At 35.7% G+C, this 18,394-nt stretch overlaps 1 protein-coding gene across 1 annotated transcript in view; it reads right to left on the reverse strand.

The window, feature by feature from the left end:
* Positions 1–18,394, reverse strand: part of LOC133173750 (E3 ubiquitin-protein ligase MYCBP2-like) — a 51,923-nt gene that overhangs the window by 31,662 nt on the left and 1,867 nt on the right. Inside the window, exons 4-39 of the mRNA XM_061308773.1 lie at positions 18,104–18,257; positions 17,213–17,394; positions 16,645–16,792; positions 15,232–15,344; positions 14,738–14,803; positions 14,448–14,544; positions 14,261–14,331; positions 14,018–14,159; positions 13,591–13,667; positions 13,041–13,251; positions 12,598–12,765; positions 11,705–11,860; positions 11,306–11,374; positions 10,827–11,090; positions 10,633–10,734; positions 10,303–10,419; positions 10,023–10,104; positions 9,805–9,919; positions 9,600–9,690; positions 9,378–9,509; positions 9,155–9,233; positions 8,928–9,002; positions 8,520–8,674; positions 8,206–8,331; positions 7,971–8,098; positions 7,638–7,729; positions 7,156–7,290; positions 6,853–6,936; positions 6,608–6,704; positions 4,762–4,954; positions 4,261–4,538; positions 3,177–3,407; positions 2,409–2,429; positions 1,283–1,474; positions 653–856; positions 174–308 (exon numbers count right to left, since the gene is read on the reverse strand). Coding sequence (XP_061164757.1) covers positions 174–308; positions 653–856; positions 1,283–1,474; positions 2,409–2,429; positions 3,177–3,407; positions 4,261–4,538; positions 4,762–4,954; positions 6,608–6,704; positions 6,853–6,936; positions 7,156–7,290; positions 7,638–7,729; positions 7,971–8,098; positions 8,206–8,331; positions 8,520–8,674; positions 8,928–9,002; positions 9,155–9,233; positions 9,378–9,509; positions 9,600–9,690; positions 9,805–9,919; positions 10,023–10,104; positions 10,303–10,419; positions 10,633–10,734; positions 10,827–11,090; positions 11,306–11,374; positions 11,705–11,860; positions 12,598–12,765; positions 13,041–13,251; positions 13,591–13,667; positions 14,018–14,159; positions 14,261–14,331; positions 14,448–14,544; positions 14,738–14,803; positions 15,232–15,344; positions 16,645–16,792; positions 17,213–17,394; positions 18,104–18,257 — 4,782 coding nt within the window. The remainder of the gene's footprint in view (positions 1–173; positions 309–652; positions 857–1,282; positions 1,475–2,408; positions 2,430–3,176; positions 3,408–4,260; positions 4,539–4,761; positions 4,955–6,607; positions 6,705–6,852; positions 6,937–7,155; positions 7,291–7,637; positions 7,730–7,970; positions 8,099–8,205; positions 8,332–8,519; positions 8,675–8,927; positions 9,003–9,154; positions 9,234–9,377; positions 9,510–9,599; positions 9,691–9,804; positions 9,920–10,022; positions 10,105–10,302; positions 10,420–10,632; positions 10,735–10,826; positions 11,091–11,305; positions 11,375–11,704; positions 11,861–12,597; positions 12,766–13,040; positions 13,252–13,590; positions 13,668–14,017; positions 14,160–14,260; positions 14,332–14,447; positions 14,545–14,737; positions 14,804–15,231; positions 15,345–16,644; positions 16,793–17,212; positions 17,395–18,103; positions 18,258–18,394) is intronic.

Consider the following 18,394-nt stretch of genomic DNA (forward strand, 5'->3'; position numbering starts at 1 on the left):
CACCTACAGTTACTTTTTTTGAGAAAGCATGTCACTGACTATACTAAGAAACATGAAAAGACCATGGATAAAGTTGTCCCAGTGTATCTTATAAGAAAAAGACTATGAGGGTATAAAATCACATATGTTTAATGTATACATTGCTCCATCCTTTACTGTGTAAACATATCTACCTTGATAGCTATAGGTCTGTCAAACTTGATTTCAGCGATATCATTGACACAGTCTTCATGACCATAGACTCCCTTCACGGACTCAATGACATTCCACCTCTGTGACGGTGAAGGGTTACTGATACCATCTCCCTGCTGTGAAAAAAATTGTCATCATTTGATATTTCAAACAAGATCTTGTTCTTTAATGTTTATGTGCAGTACATAAAACAGATGGTGTTTTAGGAAATGTGAAGACTGTACATTTCTATCAAAATTCACCATTCAAAAACTTATATTTACGTAACATTTTACATATGGAATATATGTTTGTTTGAAATTACTTCATATGAACCATTTTTGGTGAATAGCAAAGATTTACCACTTATACATACTGTACTTGTACATACAGACTGTATGCATAACTTTTCTAGAATTAAAAGACTAAATACATGCAATTCTGTAACAAATCTCTTTTACAGAAGTAACAGAATATTTACATCATCCAGGAATTCCAGTTCATAGTTATACTGTCCGTCTCCTCCATATACACACACTCCAGCAATCAGAATCCCTGGCTTATCCACAGAGAAAGTGATGGCATCCGGACTCCCATTCCCACTGTTCCACATGGCATGCTGACTGGTGCGAGTGAACCTATTAGGGGTGACCAACAGGGGGCGAGTGGCTGTCCCATGATCCATCTATTGAGAAAGTTGTTAATGATCATGATATTATGTTGCTCAATGTTCATTTTTTTTTTTTGCTTAATAAGGCATCTCAAGTTTCCCTGCTGCACCAATAAGGAACCCACAGTAATTGCCACTTGAATTTCTAATATTTAGGTCAATATTTGACTCACCTCTTGACCAGTAATTATCACTTAAACTCTAATATTTAGGTAAATATTTGACTCATCTCTAGACCAGTAATTACCATTTAAACTTCTGATATTTAAGTCAATATGTGACTCACCTCTAGACCAGTAATTACCACTTAACTTCTAATATTTAGGTCAATATGTGACTCACCTCTAGACCAGTAATTACCATTTAAACTTCTTATATTTAGGCCAATATGTGACTCACCTTTAGACCAGTAATTACCACTTAAACTTCTAATATACTCACCTCTAGACCAGTGGCTGTAGCTGACAACTCACTGATGATAGTGGCCAGTAAGGAGCAGGTGTTGGCCACTAGGATGCTGGGATACGTCAAGGTTTCCTTACTTAGGGCCTGTCGAACAGGAAGTGTCACAATGGACAGAAGTTTGTCCAGGATTTCACGGAAAGTCACATGATTTGTCAGAAGTCCCAAAGCCTGTCAAAATCAAAATGACATTTTAGCTGTATTCTTAGATTTACTGTAATCTTTGTATCTGGCTATTGGATTACAGAGAAGCACTAGTATTATTACACATTTCATTGTATAGAACATCTGATTAAATTAAAAAATATGGCAAAGTCATACATGGTAACTTGGTATGCTCACACAATTCTGACCTTTTGACCTTTATATTACTGACCTGACTGATAAGCAACAAGCAATTTAGGTAGTGTCACAAGTATGTCAGTAACTTTCATGTGACTTTTGACCAAGTGACCCAAATAAATTTTTTTTCTTTAACCAATCAACATACATATTATGGATCTGAAGTCTACAGGGTATCAACACTGAAATTATAATCATCCTTGACCTACATAATAAATACAAAGTGGTTTGGAGGTTTTAAAGCTTTTGATTCAGAAGTGTTAAAAGGCAGACAGATGGACAAGGTGAATACTAAATGATACCTGCATTCTAATGCAAGTCCCTGAATAAGAGTTTTAATAAAGCAAAAAAATCTGAATTAACTTCACACCTGGACAAATGTGTAAATATCAAAATTTTATATCAAAGAGAAAACTTATAGATTTAGCTATGTCCAATTTAATTTTCAAGTACAAACAAAATCTCTGTTAATATCAAAGTAAGGTTAAAACTACTGGAAAATTCTACTACTGGCAGTTTCTCACTCCTTCAATGGGATCAAACACATGACTTATGAGTAAAATTTGTAATTCATGTGGATACTGTGTGTTCAAAGCTCTCAAAATGGTGATCTTAGTAGGGAAAGCTAATATTACTACATCATCAATGCTGATAGCTTGCATAAGGCATGATGATAAATTCTGAATGATAGGATACTGATATGAAATCTGGGACAGTACAACAATAGCATGCCAAGGGCAAGAACTCCTATCTGAATTGTTACCTCTCTTTGGAAAGCTGTCAACTAATAAAGAAAAATAGAGAACTGAAAATATTTTGCTTTAACACAAATCTGGAACAACAGATACTCAGCAAAAAGCAATGATTATGTTAAGGAAGCATTCTTTTGTCCTTATACATACAATTCTCTTATAGTCTGTACAACCATCCTAATGGACACTGATCAATTTCTAGATTTAAAGTTAATATATAAGCTTTATAGAGATTTCTTAGCATGTGGATTACTTCGAGGCTTCACTCACATATTCATGAAGATCTAAAAAAATCCTAGAAGAATTCTGCACAAGAATAAAACCATAGCTTATCAAATTTGAAGAGAAATAAGAATACATTACTTAACATCATATACTACATACGATCTAAAGGAGACAGCATCTTATATTTGATAATACATTCAATAAATAGTTTTAGCATTTTGTTAAATATTTTCTACTTCTACATAGTGTTAGTGTTCAGCTTTCTAATTCAGTGTTAGTATAATATCTTTATAAACAACAAATCATTTTAAGAAACCTACTTTAATGATGAAAATTATAGTATGTACATGTGCGTAAATGTTTGTCTGATTATTTACAGATTCAATAACATAAAGAATCCAATCAAATATTTACATCTTTACAAAATACTACATGTAACACAGATACTATATCCATGTCTGATTATACTATAAGAAAATTAGTTCTACATTACTATTAATGGTAAGTATAAGAAGTGAGACATAAAAAAGATTTTAGATCCACCCCTGCCTTACCTCTACTCGGGATGTCATGTGACTAACAAGTATGGGAAATCGGTGGACCTCCCCCATCCTGGCCACACTGTTGGTGTTATCGTCCATGATATCTGACTGACGTCGGAGAATTTCCTCCGTGGCAGGCTGACAGTTGATAGGCATGATACTGGTTATCTTAATGGTGGGATGACACATGGCTTCCATTACGGCCGCCAGCAGACGACTGTAGCCAGATACATTCACCATGTCCTAGCAAAAGTAATCAATTCATGTATGGCATATAATTTTACTATTATTAAAATGAATTCATACATGTATATGGCATTTACTACAAGCATCATTTCTGGTGCAAATCTGATAAGTTATCAATAAGTGCAAAGATACACGTAGATGATGTTGATGCAAAAAAAAACAACAACAAACAAATAAAAAACAAAAAGAAAAAAAAAAAGAAACCAACCAAACAAAAAAATCCATGCATGTTTATCTTGATTTCACTACTGTTTTTCAAGTATTTTTTATAGCAAACTATTACTTGATTTTTTTCCCCCCAAAAATTAGTTTTCAATATCATTGAACTTGATACAATTCCTTCTGAATCGTTAACCTTTTGAACTTCTTCATTACTTAGAATCATTACAATACCATTTCCTCTGTCCATCTGATAGATGACATTTAAGGAATGTTTATAACTTTCGTGGGAGTTATTGGTGTGTAAATCACACAGAATGTTCACGAAGGCATATTTCATGAAGTGTGTTAGCTCTTCATGAAAAATATGCCTACATGCAAGTCTGTGTGATTTACACTCCCAATAACTCACACAAAACTTAAAAACATTCCTTATTCATGTATTTACATTTGACATGTTTAAAAAGCAGCAAAAATACACTAATTGTTTGAATTTCTCCCTGTCCTATATCTTTACATTTTTTTTGGTGTCTCTAAAGCCTCATTGTGACATCACTTCAGTGCGAGTTTCTCCCTGTATATTTCTAGGTATGAGTTTACATGAAAATGGCATTCAAATCAATTTGATGGTTCGTTTAGGAAGGAACACAGCAAATGTAAATATTTGTATATGTTTGATACAACAACTTACTGGTTCTAATTGTATCAGAAGATCACAAAGACAGTGCCACTTTAGATTTCCTGTTGGGAAGAAAGCATGAAAGCAGGCACAAAATGTCTGATGACATTCCTTCAGGATTTCTTCTTTCAAGGGAAGGAACTCCTCCCTCTTTCCTGGTTCTGTCAAGAACATTTTGACCTTTGATGCAGCCTTGACCTCGTCAGCCAGAATCGTCTTCAGCAGATCTTGTGTGTCTCCTATACACTCAGCTAACTTCACAGTTTCTGTTACAGCTTTTTGGCTAGATGCTAGAAGAAAATGGAAATTAACAGAATTTAAGTAATTTGACCTTCATTCAGTATCAAATCAGCCAAAATGGCTTCAGGGAGCAGCCAGACAAACACTCCAAGGAAATGGCAAGTGAGTCACATGGTGGCAACAGGGGAAAAAGAGTTAACATATGACATTCAGCCTTACACTTTTCAAGTAAACTTGTACAAGTTCACAAAGAATGCATGTTGATATTGTTACCTCCATTTGGATAGATCTGTGTGACATAGGTTTTGATGAGCCTCAGACACGCCCTGGTGATGTAGACAAGTCTTTGGATATCAGCCAGTGCTGCAGCTAAGTTATCTCCCTTTAGGCCATCTGTCTCCAGTAATGCTGTATTAAAAGAAGTCCAACTCCACTCCAACAACTTCTGAAGTGCCTCAAAATTATCCTGTTAAAATAATTTTATGAATCAGCTTCTTACATTTTTATTTAAGGTAATGAAAATTTAAAATTTTGTACTACTTCCTCATCACAGTTTAACCTTAAGATAGTAATTACCACATTAAATGTTAAATGTTATATGAATCCCAGACAGCCAACTGTACACACAACAACAACTGCTGGGATGAGTCACTTTATGATACAAATGGACAATCACTTTGATAATTCTGAGATGTAAACATAGCTGCCATGACACATTTTTTAAGGAAATTTTTATTATACATGTTAAAATGGACAATCGCTTTGAAAATTCAAAGATGTAAACTCAAGGCTATGTAATTTTCAGGTTGAATTTCATATATTGAAAAAAGTAGATGTTTTTCATGGGTCGCCTAAAGCAAATGCATGTATTCATACTTATGGAACTTACAGGTGAGACAAAGCATGAGAATTCAGAGCTAAGGATGTGAGCAGCTTCAGAATGATCTACTTACAGGTGAGACAGAGCATGGGAACTCGTATCTGAGGATGTGGGCAGCTTCAGAATGATCTACCTACAGCTGAGACAGAGCATGAGAATTCTGAGGATGTGGGCAGCTTCAGTAAGATCTACTTACACGTGAAACAGAGCACGAGGATTCAGAGCTGAGGATGTGGGCAGCTTCTGTGTGATCTACTTACAGGTGAAACAGAGCATGAGAATTCTGAGCTGAGGATGTGGGCAGCTTTAGAATGATCTACTTACAGGTGAAACAGAGCATGAGAATTCTGAGCTGAGGATGTGGGCAGCTTTAGAATGATCTACTTACAGGTGAGACAAAGCATGAGGATTCAGAGCTAAGGATGTGAGCAGCTTCAGAATGATCTACTTACAGGTGAAACAGAGTATGAGCACTCTGAGCTAAGGATGTGGGCAGCTTCAGAATGATCTACTTACAGGTAAGACAGAGCATGGGAACCCATACCTGAGGATGTGGGCAGCTTCAGAATGATCTACTTACAGGTGAAACAGAGCTGAGAACTCTGAGCTGAGGATGTGGGCAGCTTCAGAATGATCTACTTACAGGTGAGACAGAGCACGAGCATTTTGAGCTGAGGACGTGGGCAGCTTCAGTAAGATTTACTTACAGGTGAAACAGAGCATGAGAATTCTGAGCTGAGGATGTGGGCAGCTTCAGTAAGATCTACTTACAGGTGAAACAGAGCATGATGTTTCAGAGCTGAGGATGTGGGCAGCTTTAGAATGATCTACTTACAGGTGAGACAAAGCATGAGGATTCAGAGCTAAGGATGTGAGGAGCTTCAGAATGATCTACTTACAGGTGAGACAGAGCATGAGCACTCTGAGCTAAGGATGTAGGCAGCTTCAGAATGATCTACTTACAGGTAAGACAGAGCATGGGAACCCATACCTGAGGATGTGGGCAGCTTCAGAATGATCTACTTACAGGTGAAACAGAGCATGAGAATTCTGAGCTGAGGATGTGGGCAGCTTCAAAATGATCTACTTACAGGTGAAACAGAGCATGAGAATTTTGAGCTGAGGATGTGGGCAGTTTCAGTATGATCTACTTACAGGTGAAACAGAGCATGAAAACTCTGAGCTGAGGATGTGGGCAGCTTCTGTATGATCTACTTATCTTCAGAATGATCTACTTACAGGTGAAACAGAGCATGAGAATTCTGAGCTGAGGATGTGGGCAGCTTCTGTATGATCTACTTTTCTTGGTGTTCCAGGGCTGTCCCTTGATGGCAATCTAAAATAAACACAAATTTTAGAAATTTCAACACATGTAAGCAAGTGAAAAGAGAGACCTAAAGTTGAGTAATAAGATCAATTATTTTGAATATTATCAATGGTAAGAATGATTGCTGATAATAACAAAGACTCTGGACAATACAAACCTGTACAACAATTGTGGGATTTGGCCTGCATTCACATCAGTTCCATTATTAGACTTCTTAGAACTTTTGAATTTGAAGATGACTCTGGTGTAAGAAATTGACATTTTAATGCTTAAAATTTATGCAATCATTTGACAAATGTTATTTTACTGCAATTCAAATACAAATGTATTATCAATTTTTCATGAAATACAATGTTAACAACATATATGAAGATCTTTCTATAAATAAAGTCATTAAGTTTTACATCTTTTATATAAGCAGCTACTGATAAACAAGATTAATCTACAATCCATTACTCACTGATCCTCTGTTGTAACCAGAGATTGTCCTGTTGATCCACAGTCAGAGCTTGGGCCAGATATTCTGGCCCAGGCTACGTACCATGAGTTTGCATGGATAGGGATAGGTTCATCAAACAGCATTGCATGCTTCTCTCTGTAAAAAGAACATAGTACATTTGTAAAGCTCCAATCTAAGAGTGGTCACAAGTTTAAAATACTTACTGTTCATTTTTTAGATAATCTTTAAAAAATTAATCTCCATCACTCCTGTTCATTTAGAGTACTTAATGTTTCTGCCCTCAAATGCATTTAAATATGTATACTGTCAATTACCAGAAGTCCCAGTCCATAATCCTAAATTTCTTGCCTAAATCAAATTTCAGAATAATGATACAAAATACACTTGTTTTCATTTCTAACTGTCAATTGATTGAATGCCACAAATAAATAAATTCAAGCTCAAACTATCCATTGAGTTCTACTAAAGTTTGACTCACTGACCTGGCTCCACACTCAAATGCCACTTCATCTGTCTCTCCTATAAGTTCTCCATCCCCTTCATTGTCACCTCCATCAGGACCCAGATCAAACAACTGTCAAAAGTCTTATATCATTATTTGACAAATATACTGTACACCATAACTTACATCAGAGTTAAAATTTCATGATTACTTCTACATTCGGTTTTATGTCAAGATGTTCCTTCATATTATTGCTTGAGGATAAAATACATGTATCAAGCAACACAACAAAAATATTTCGATAAACAAGATACACTTATACATTAATAAATGTCTGCCAATTTTTTTATAAGTAATGTGTTGAATGACTGACCTTTATCCTTCCATAGTACTCTCCCCTTCCTCCAAACAGCCCAAACCCTCCCAGGAGAATGTCTGTGTCTGACATGAACCGTACAGCCTCAATGGAATGACCAGAATACCCCCAGCCCCCTCCATGACCTGAAAGTTACAGTATTTTGAGTAACACTTGTTGCTAAGAGAGTCCATATAACAATCTTCTTGGTATTTCCTCAGTTTATAAAAAAAATATGTGTTAGTAAACTTACTTTCAAATCTATTCACTACAGTGAAATCGTCCTTGGTGTAAATTTTGGAAGTTGTCTGCTTTTCTTTAGTTTCCTCAACAACTGTCAGGTTAGCTTTTTGAGCCATTGTTAAAACATCCAAACAACCTACAAATAAAGTTCACACTTTCTTGTGTATCTATTGTCAAACTAATTTTTTCCCAAACTAATTTCATCAGTTTACATAGTAGACTACCATACATGTAAATATTGTAGTAAGCACAGACAGTTCCCACAGTCTTTTTTTTCCCCAATCTTATATTTTTTTTATCCATTAAATTGACTTTGTTGTTTACCTAACATATGTAGAGCACAATGAGATCTGGTGGTGTTACAACCATTTCTGACAGGAACTGCTAACTCTGGTTTGAAAAGGTCACATGGGGTCAATGTTCTCGCCTCCGAGGCTAAGCAGTTGTAACAGGTCACTTCATGGCTGCTGGGAAGGTAGCTGGGATAGAAAAAAGTGAAAAATATCATTTCTGTAAGTCACACTAGCTATGTGAACATTTTTATCCACTTTGATTATAATGTGTTAATGAATGGAAATTTGAAAATGTGATAATAAAAAAAGTAACTTGCATCCTCGATATTTCGCAGTTTAATCTTGTTCCTGTTGAGTTCAACATAACAAGGTCAGAATGTAGTTTTATCAGATTATTAAAAGGGCTGATGTTTGATCTTGGTGCCTGTTGCTTCCTTACCTCCATAACACATCGTACATTGGATCCAAACACACAGCATGCTTAGAGAGATCATCTTGTTCAGCACCTCCAAGACTGAAACCAAACATGAAAATATTTGTACAGGTAGCTGGAGTGCTAATAGTAAAAGTGATCAATTTACTTGTATCTCTCTTAAAATCCACAATATTTTCAAATTAATTGTGTATTTGTTTGAACAAATGCAATTAGTAATTTCAAATAACTACCTGCGACAGCTACCATCCACCTTGCTTATCATCAAACATTTCATCAAAGCAGTGTTCTCCTCCCCAATGGGGATCAAACCTGTAAAGTCAAAAAAATACATTGACCACTTCTCTTATTGAAAAGAAAATAAATCTATAGGATAAAACAATGGATTATAATTTTTGTTTAACACATTTTTATACATTTTATGGGTTGGTCCAACATTTACAAATACACATGTACCTATGCTTTTCTGGTTGGCAAAAACTTTAGAGGCTGCCAGGATGTGTGCATTGATGAGTGACTCGTCAATCCTGAGGAAGGTTTGGTCCCCACTAGCACCAATCCAGGTAGCTCTTCTGCCATAACGAGCTCCTACAATAGCAAACATATAAAATTACAAAAAAATCTTAAGGCATTGATATCTGAACATATATTATTGTAATATGAAAATGTGAAGCTTACCTATGCTAGGTACGGGGCCTGGTACCGCATACCATGCCTTCTTTGACATAGCTCCAGCCTCATCTGGGCCTGCTCTACCCAAGGCGTGCTTCTGTTAATACAATAAACAAATAACGAAATTGATCCTTGTACATAAATTGTCAATATTCTAAAATTTCACATGCTTTACTCAGGATTTCTCAAGGTTCTATTAGAGATGTCTTACCTCATGGTTTCCAAATGTGTACACCTGTCCATTGTTCAGAAGAACCACCGTGTGGTGGCTTCCAGCAGCCACTTGAACAGCAGGGTGATGGAGTGGTACCAATACAGGACAACCCCTAAAATAACATAGATATGTAGCACCAAGCTTTCTCTCTGCTACCAGAATAATTATTATGACTTCTCTTGTGTTCAAAGCAAAATAAATACACATCCACTTACTTGACAGAAGTGTCTCCTTGTCCTAACTGGCCATACTGGTTACTGCCAAATGTATACACCTCTCCATTCTGTAGGAGCACAACTGCAAGACAGAAAACAGGCATGATCATGCCAGTATGCACTGTATATAGAGAGATTTGTTCCTTTACAAAACACTGAAGATGAAATTTAACCCCCAGTAGTTTTTGTTTGAAAATGTATCTGCTTATTTGTTACATGATTAATGTATATTTTAAAGTTTCAAAGTGATTCCAAATTTTTGGGTAATATGAGTATATACCAGTGTGGTGCTGTCCACAGGCGATTTGTACAGCTGGGTTGTCAGGGCGGCCTATGTCCAGCTCTGTGGGAGGGAGACTGCTGGACTTGGTGTAGTCGGCTTCCTGGTCTGTCATATCTGGTCAGTGAAAAAGGCATACCTCATTTAAACATACACTTCTAACTAGAAAATGGACTCATGCTATTCACTAATGCACTCCTTTACTTATTTGTAGGAACTTATCCAGCAGTCATTTGATGATCAGATGCATATATTTTTTGATTTAATGTCCTTTTACTGTGTAGCATAAAGAACCATACATTGTATATGTAGCTGGTATGAAGTACCCACCTTTCTTGTTTTTTCCTCCTTTCAAGTTCAGAAGTTTTTTCTTCAAATGTGTAGCATCAAGAGATTTAAAAAACTGCTCTAGATGTGATGGAATATTTTTGCCTAAAAGTTAAGCATTTACATTACTTATGTTATTGAGAAAAAATGCAGATTTTTCATTAAATTGAGAGACTTTTCTTGAGTTTTGTTAATACCTAGCATAAGATCTATGCTGAGTAGTTCTTTACTTTTCTCCAATATTTGTCTATCTATGTCATCTCCATCCATGTCAGGAACTTCTACTGCACAGTTACGGCAAATCCCGCATTCAGAACACCCAGAGTCCCCAGCACCACACCCACATTCTGTCCCAGGGTTCCTGTCCCCCTGACCCTGGTGCACACAGTCCACCCCGTACCCAGTACACTTTCCACACACAGAACACAACATACAGCGGTCATGTTTCCATCGGTGTTTACCTGCAAACATAATCATATACATGTACATGTGCCATCACATGTGTGTTGAAATTTCTCAATATGATGTTCGAACTACATGTAATTTATGGGACCAAAAATTGATGGGAAGATGTGGAAAACATTCAGTGACTAATAATTTTTAAAAAATCTATCTAACTTTACTTGCATTCAAAACTATTGGCAAAAAACAATCCAATGTAGATATATGTCCCTACCTGGAGGGCAGATATTCTCATCCGGTTCTGTCTCCTCTTCCTCATCAGCCATTGTCACATTGTTGATCACTATAACATCAAAAAAGAAATAAATACATGATATTTCTTTGTTTTATTTAAATGACAGTGAGTGACATACTAGTATGATAAGCCTCTGGCATTTGAATTTTTAATTAATATGCATTTAATATGCATATTGGTAACTGGACTCTACAACGGAATTTTTGTGCTTCTGCATTTTACAATTCATTTTGACACACACATGTAGATGAGATTACAGATAATATAGGATTAAAATTAGGGGATTTTTGATTGAACCTTGATTCAGTAAGTGCCAAAATTTCCCCTAAATACAGTATACTGTTTTAGTCAAATTACAGCATGTTACAATCCACTGACCTTCTCTGCTGGCCGCGGATGGGAAATCTCTGCCACACTGTCCTTTGTTGTTGATTCCAAATGTAAACACTTGACCTTTACCACTTAAGGCTACCACATGTGCTTTTCCCAAAGCAACTTGGGTTATTTCATATTTCTTCAGCTCTGTCACTAACCCTAAATATGGTTAACACATAACTTAGTCATTACATATGTACATGTAACTTCATTCACAAAATAAAATATTACATATATACCCTCTGGAGTTAGACGGAACAGGTGACCTAATTCATTTCTCTACAGAGGAAACAATCAGCCATATTTTGGAGCTGTTAGAAAATGGAAATAAAGTTCTTGTTGTCATGAATGATGCAGTTCTCAGAATGTTGTTTGAAATATAAAAGCCTCCACTAGTGCCTTGGCTTTTATGTTTCAAAACATTTCTTGACCTCAGAGGTTATCCTGCAACATTCACAAAAAAGCGAACTTTATTTCTTATATCATCACCAAGGGGGAGGTGAAGAAGGATTTTGAGCGGGATATTTTTGAATTTAATTAATATATGCACTATTTCAAAGGATTACAATCAATTTAAAACTGGATTATAAGGCTTCAACATGAAAAGTGGCGTTCAGCTCTATATAGTTCAAAGTGGATCATTGTGATGGTGTGACACAGCTCAAGATACCTTGTCAGTGTATTTCTGGATTCAGTTTCTTCAGTTGTAAGCCTATACAGGTAACTCATTTTGATATCTTATTCTAATGTTCTTTGAGGAATGAAAGAAAATAATTTTCGGTAATTATAGCCAACCAGTTTTCAAAATTTTTGGCAATGCAATGCCGCCACACTTTCATTAAACCTGAAGTTGAAATTCTTATAAATTTTTTTAGATTAATAACCCTATTTCTTACCACTGCTCGGATCACAGAATGTGGTATCCTTGCCAAAGATAAACAACTGTCCCTCTCTGGTTACGACAGCACTGCTGCCATTGTTACAGGCAGCGTACATAACAGTTCTTGACTCTAGTCGGATCATCTTACGAGGTTTTACAGCTTTTGGTTGTCTCCTTGCTTTTGCTGTACAAGGAAAGTTTGTGGTTAAAACAAAAAAAAATCTTTTAAATTGATTATTTATCAAATTTACTCTGAAGGACTTAAAGGTATAGAATTATAGATTCCATGAAAAATTTGACCAACATACTTGATCCTATTACCAAGACATTTTTAAAAAAAGAAATCTTTTGACACAAGAGTAATTTACTTTAAAGGCATTTCTTTTCCAAGGTGTTCATACCAGTGCTACATTATGCATGAATGTGAACAAAGAAGCACCGATGCTATACTTCTCTTACAGACACTGGAGTCGCCATCTTCTCCTCTACGAGATGTCCCCACAAAGAACACACTGCCATCCTCAGCCACCATCAGGGCATGCAGTCCCTCATGACCAGTCACCACCTGGACAATTTTAGGGGATTTCGTAATGGGCAGCTCTGCCCACTTCCCCTGGGCAGGTCCACCTTGTTTGATTCCAAGACACTGGGACTTGCCAGTGTAAAGCACCTTAAATATACATAAAAGACATGTTTAACAGATATCTGTAACATTTGTTCAACTTTCACAATCAAGAATCATACTACCGAATACAGGATTATTTTTGCCCAGTGTTACTTATCACCCTTTCACATTTCCAAAATTTTGCCCTGTTTTAAAGTCCATCAGACACACTTCTGTTTAAGAAATTATGCTATCTGAATTTGCCCCGTTTTAAATTAGCCCTTTTATGCCGAGGGTGACCGGGGCAAATATAAAACAGAAATGAAAATTTACCTGGTTACAGTTCCTGTTTTTAGCAATGTAACAAAAAGGACACAGTATTTCCAATACATTAATGTAGTTTACCTTTCCTCCAACAGTTCTGATGAGGGCAAACTCCTTCCCAGCAGTAACACAAGCTGACTCTTCATCAAAAGATGTCACTAAATATATAAAGGAAACATCAATTTACTTACAGAGTCATAGATGTCACTGTTTTATACAGAATTCTTTCACATGTATGTACATGTAGTATACTGAACTCATCAAAAACTGCTTACTCTCTTGATCTCTTTTCATTTCTTTATTATACAGGTATATCTCAAATGGTTCTTAAACTGATTTGACATACCTATCCTACTTATTCCAATTTTATTATTGAATAAAAATTTACATATTAAAATAAAAGCCTTCAAGGAAGACAGTATGTGAATTCACCCAGAATAAGATCCATCATTAACATGTGACAAGTACTGGAAGTATGATTTGATGTTAATGAATTGACAGTACTTACCAATAGGATGCCTGTTGATTTCACTGTCATACCCTGACTGACCTAACACCTCCAGGCACTTTCTGGTCAGTTTCAGAGGGATTTCATTGACCACTGTCATAGGAGTCTTGTTAGGGTCAAACATTCTCACTACAAATGTGTCCTGTAGAATATCAAAAGCAAACAAAGTAAATCATTGACATTCTCGAGGGAGACATAAATAGAGTATAATACTTGTAGAATACTATCATATAAATGTCTTACATCCTTTGCTGCAACAATCTGACCTATGTATTCACCATCACTGAACAAAGCACTTGGTCCATTGCTTTTCCCTGTAATGGAATTTTTGCAGCCACTAGAATGCCATCTTCAATTTTCATAAAGCATAATTTCAACATTATATTTCAGTCTTCTCAGTAAAAAGGAGGGATGATTGTCATATACTCACCATCCAGTTTGCATGCAGAATGAACTTCTAAAGATTTTGGATCCACCACACACAACTGGGGATGAGCATTGTCATCACTTCTACAAAACAGTTTTCCCTGAAAAGAAGAAAGAATAAAAAAGTAATTTCTTGCATAAAATCTGTAAAGCACATCTCTTATAAACTAGTAAATAATTGGTGCTAGGAAGACTTTTAAATAAATTTCGTATTTAATCACATTGATTGTACCAGTAAAATTATAAAAGTTTCATTCTATTTGACAAATTCCCACAGAAAGAATTTTAACCTACCCCTGCATAAGCAAGCCAGACATTGACAGTCACTGGAAAATCTTCTCTGTGTTGATAAACATGTCCCTAGAAAAAGACATTCTACATGTATAGAGAGAGACTAAATTAGTTCAACTTCTATACTGTAGATTCCTTTACTTTAAGCAACTACTTAATATCACACAATGACTTGTGGTAGTAAAATGGAGAAAACTTGACTATGTGAGTGGATTTTTGATCAAGTATGTTTACATGTATTTCAGCAATATGAAAATAAAGTGAGTGATTTTATTTCATGAATGGTGCCTCTCACTAAGTTACATGATAATAAATTCCTCAGGTATATTTAGAAATCTACATTAGTCAGTGTAATATGTAATTTAAAATTTCATATAAAATATTTTTATTTATTTTCAAGATCCAAATAAAACTTCAAAATACATGTAAGTTATACCCACAACACCCCTTTAAACATTTAAGACTTTTAAATAGTAAGTAGCTGAATGGTTAGGTACTTTGATTGTTGATCCATATCCAGATCCCACTTTAAAGAGGCCACTAGAGTTGAGAAGATACAGGTATTGTCCATCACAGGCAATCGCGCTGGGAATGTTATTCAGGCCATTGGCTGAAAAAAGTAATCAAATATCAGTACATGTACATGTTATTCTTAACTTCATAAAATACTGAGTATCTGTAGTTTGATCATGTTCATCTTGAATGAAATGATGTCAATTTAAACAAAACGAGAGGCCCATGGGCCACAATGCTCACCTGTGTAACCAATTATGGCCCCACACTACTCCAGGGGGCCATGATTTGATTAATTTAGAATTTACCCTATCCCAGGAAGCTTCCAAATAAGTTTCAGCTTTTCTGACCCTAAGGTTCTTGAGAAGAAGATTTTTAAAGATTTTTCCTGTATGTTTCAATGTAAAACTTGAATTCCCTATTGTGCCCCTGCACTATCCCTGGGGACCATGATTTGAACAGTTTAGAATCCACACTACCCTAGGATGCTTTCACATAAGTTTCAGCTTTTCTGGCCCAGTGGTTCTTCTGAAGAATTTTTTTAAAAGATTCTTCCTGTATATTTCAATGTAAAACTTGGATTCCCTATTGTGGCCCCATCCTTCCCCAGGGGGTCATGATTTGAATAATTTAGAATCTACACTACCCTAGGATGCTTTCACATAAGTTTCAGCTTTTCTAGCCCAGTGGTTCTTCTGAAGAAAATTTTTAAAAGATTTTTCCTGTATATTTCAATGTAAAAATTGGATTCCCTACTGTGGCCCCACCCTACCCCAGGGGGTCATGATTTGAATAATTTAGAATCTACACTACCCCAGGATGCTTCCACGTAAGTTTCAGCTTTCTTGGCCCAGTGGTTCTTGAAAAGATTTTTTAATGACCCCACCCTATTTTTGTCTTTTCCTGATTATCTCCCCTTGGAAGAGGGCTTGACCCTTCATTTTAATAATTTATATTCCCCTTTACCCATGAATGATTTGTACCAACTTTAGTTAAAACTGGCCCAGTGGTTCTTGAGAAGAAGATGAAAATATGAAAAGTTTACAGATGGACAGACAGATGGACGATGGACAACAGGAGATCAGAAAAGCTCACTTGAGCTTTCAGCTCAGGTGAGCTAAAAATATGATCAGTGTATACTTGGAAAAATTTTGTTCCCATTATTTTTCTTTTACCTATTTTGGATAAAATTTAAAATCTATTGTTAAAAACTGAATTTGAACAATTAAAAACAGGCAAACTAAATATTTCAATGCTGTTAATCATTTAAGCTGTTAGAAAATAAAAGAAGGGTTAAATGTCTTTACAATACACTTATTGCATGCAACTGGCTTTTCCTCCTCTACCTTTTATCTTGAATAGTTTTCACAATGGACACCTCTATAGTGCACACTTACTGTGATGATATCCCATTAAAGCTTCTACAGGGAACTTGTCAATTCTGGCTGCTGTCTTAATTCCCTGGCTGAACCAATCAGGTAGTGCTGATTTACCCAGAAGTACTGCCTGGACACTCCTCTGTAGTAGGGTCAGGATACCAGGCACCTGTCAAAAAGAGCACCAGTTTATAAATCATTTTTATTAATTGGAATTGAGAGTAAACATTAAAACCTGTTTTATTAACTCACAGTCAACAACTACATATAGTTTGTCCTGATCAGATAAAACTTAAAATTATAAGATTCACTGTAAACCAACTATTTTTCGCGACATTTTTTATTCGCAATTCTTCAGTTAAGAATCCATCCGCAACTACTAATTTCTGAGACTGAGGCAACATTCTACATAAATACAAAGGTGAATAATTGGTTCGTGATGCTAAATATTCGCGAGTACAAGAAGTTCACGAAACTCATGAATATTTCTCGCTCGCAAATAAAAGTTGGTTTACAGTACTTTGTTTAAATAAACTTTTCTGTAAATAGTGTTTTAATTCCAAATGAAATCTGAAAAAATAGTACAAACCATGATTTGATGGGACAGTTGTGGTCTGGGATTCATCAGTATGGCTGACACAGCAGTGAGTATTTTACTGGTATCTCCCAGAGCAATGACCAGACTAATCAGGGAAGAACAGGCCAAAGAAGGCAGGTCAGGGTCAAAACTGGGATTACACGTCAACTCCATCAACAGTTCAAACAGTCCAGCTACAATAAATCCCATTGCCTAATCTTAAATTTGTCTTAATCATGCCCTGCTTTAAACCTCCTAAGTATATAGATGTACACATCAATTATACAGAAATGTCCATTTAAATCATCTCTTATTTTTTTTATTTATCTCTTATGTTTCATGAAAATCTGCTATCATTTGTCTTATAACAGTGTTTGAAACTCACAGTAAGATTAGAAAGACACACAGGGCTGACTGCTGATAAAAGTTGTCAGCCCTACCAAAGATTTACTAGCCCAAGAAAAGTATTGTCTTTTTAAAAAAATATTCTTATAACATATGTAAACACATATAGGTTGTTACATATCATCTGCCTTGCAAGGGGCCTGCACCCTGGAATCCTAAAAAGTCATTAAAAAGGTATCTCAGCTCTTCTGTGACTAGGATTCAGTCAGCATAACTTTGATCCCGATTATATAGATAACGAGTTCTGCCACTCAGCTTGTTATGGTTTGCTATCAGTTGAGTGAGTGGATTTGATAAAGATTTATCAATGTTTAATAAGTGAAAATTTTAACATGTCCAACCAGGCACAAAAAAACAAAAATACAAAAAAAATTCATTGCCAGAAGCAAAATTTATGCACCAGGAGCTGTTGGGTGCATGGTTATTTCAAACACTGCTTGTAATCTTTTTTTCAACTACATGTAAATGATAAAATAATTTTTACTGGTAAGAACTTACACACAACATCTAGTGGTTCTGTCTTCATACTCTCTGGGTACTGTCCTTGTAATAGATCTAACAAAGCTCTCAGAGCTTTGATACAAAGGTCAGGGTACTTATTTCTGGTTTCTCTAATAAGCTCAAAAACCCCACACAGGCCCAGGCCAACAATCTATAAATAAAATCAACATTTAATAAATATAAAACGAACTGTGTAAACTCCTTCCATTTCACTATAATGAAATACAACACTGTAATTACAACTTGTTCTTATTAAAAAAAAAGCTTCTCTATGTCATTTGATAAAAT

This window comes from Saccostrea echinata, unplaced genomic scaffold (assembly GCF_033153115.1).
Source record: "Saccostrea echinata isolate AGI-Se365-2 ecotype Australia unplaced genomic scaffold, CSIRO_AGI_Sech_v1 ptg000056l, whole genome shotgun sequence".
In the NCBI taxonomy this organism is placed as follows: domain Eukaryota; kingdom Metazoa; phylum Mollusca; class Bivalvia; order Ostreida; family Ostreidae; genus Saccostrea; species Saccostrea echinata.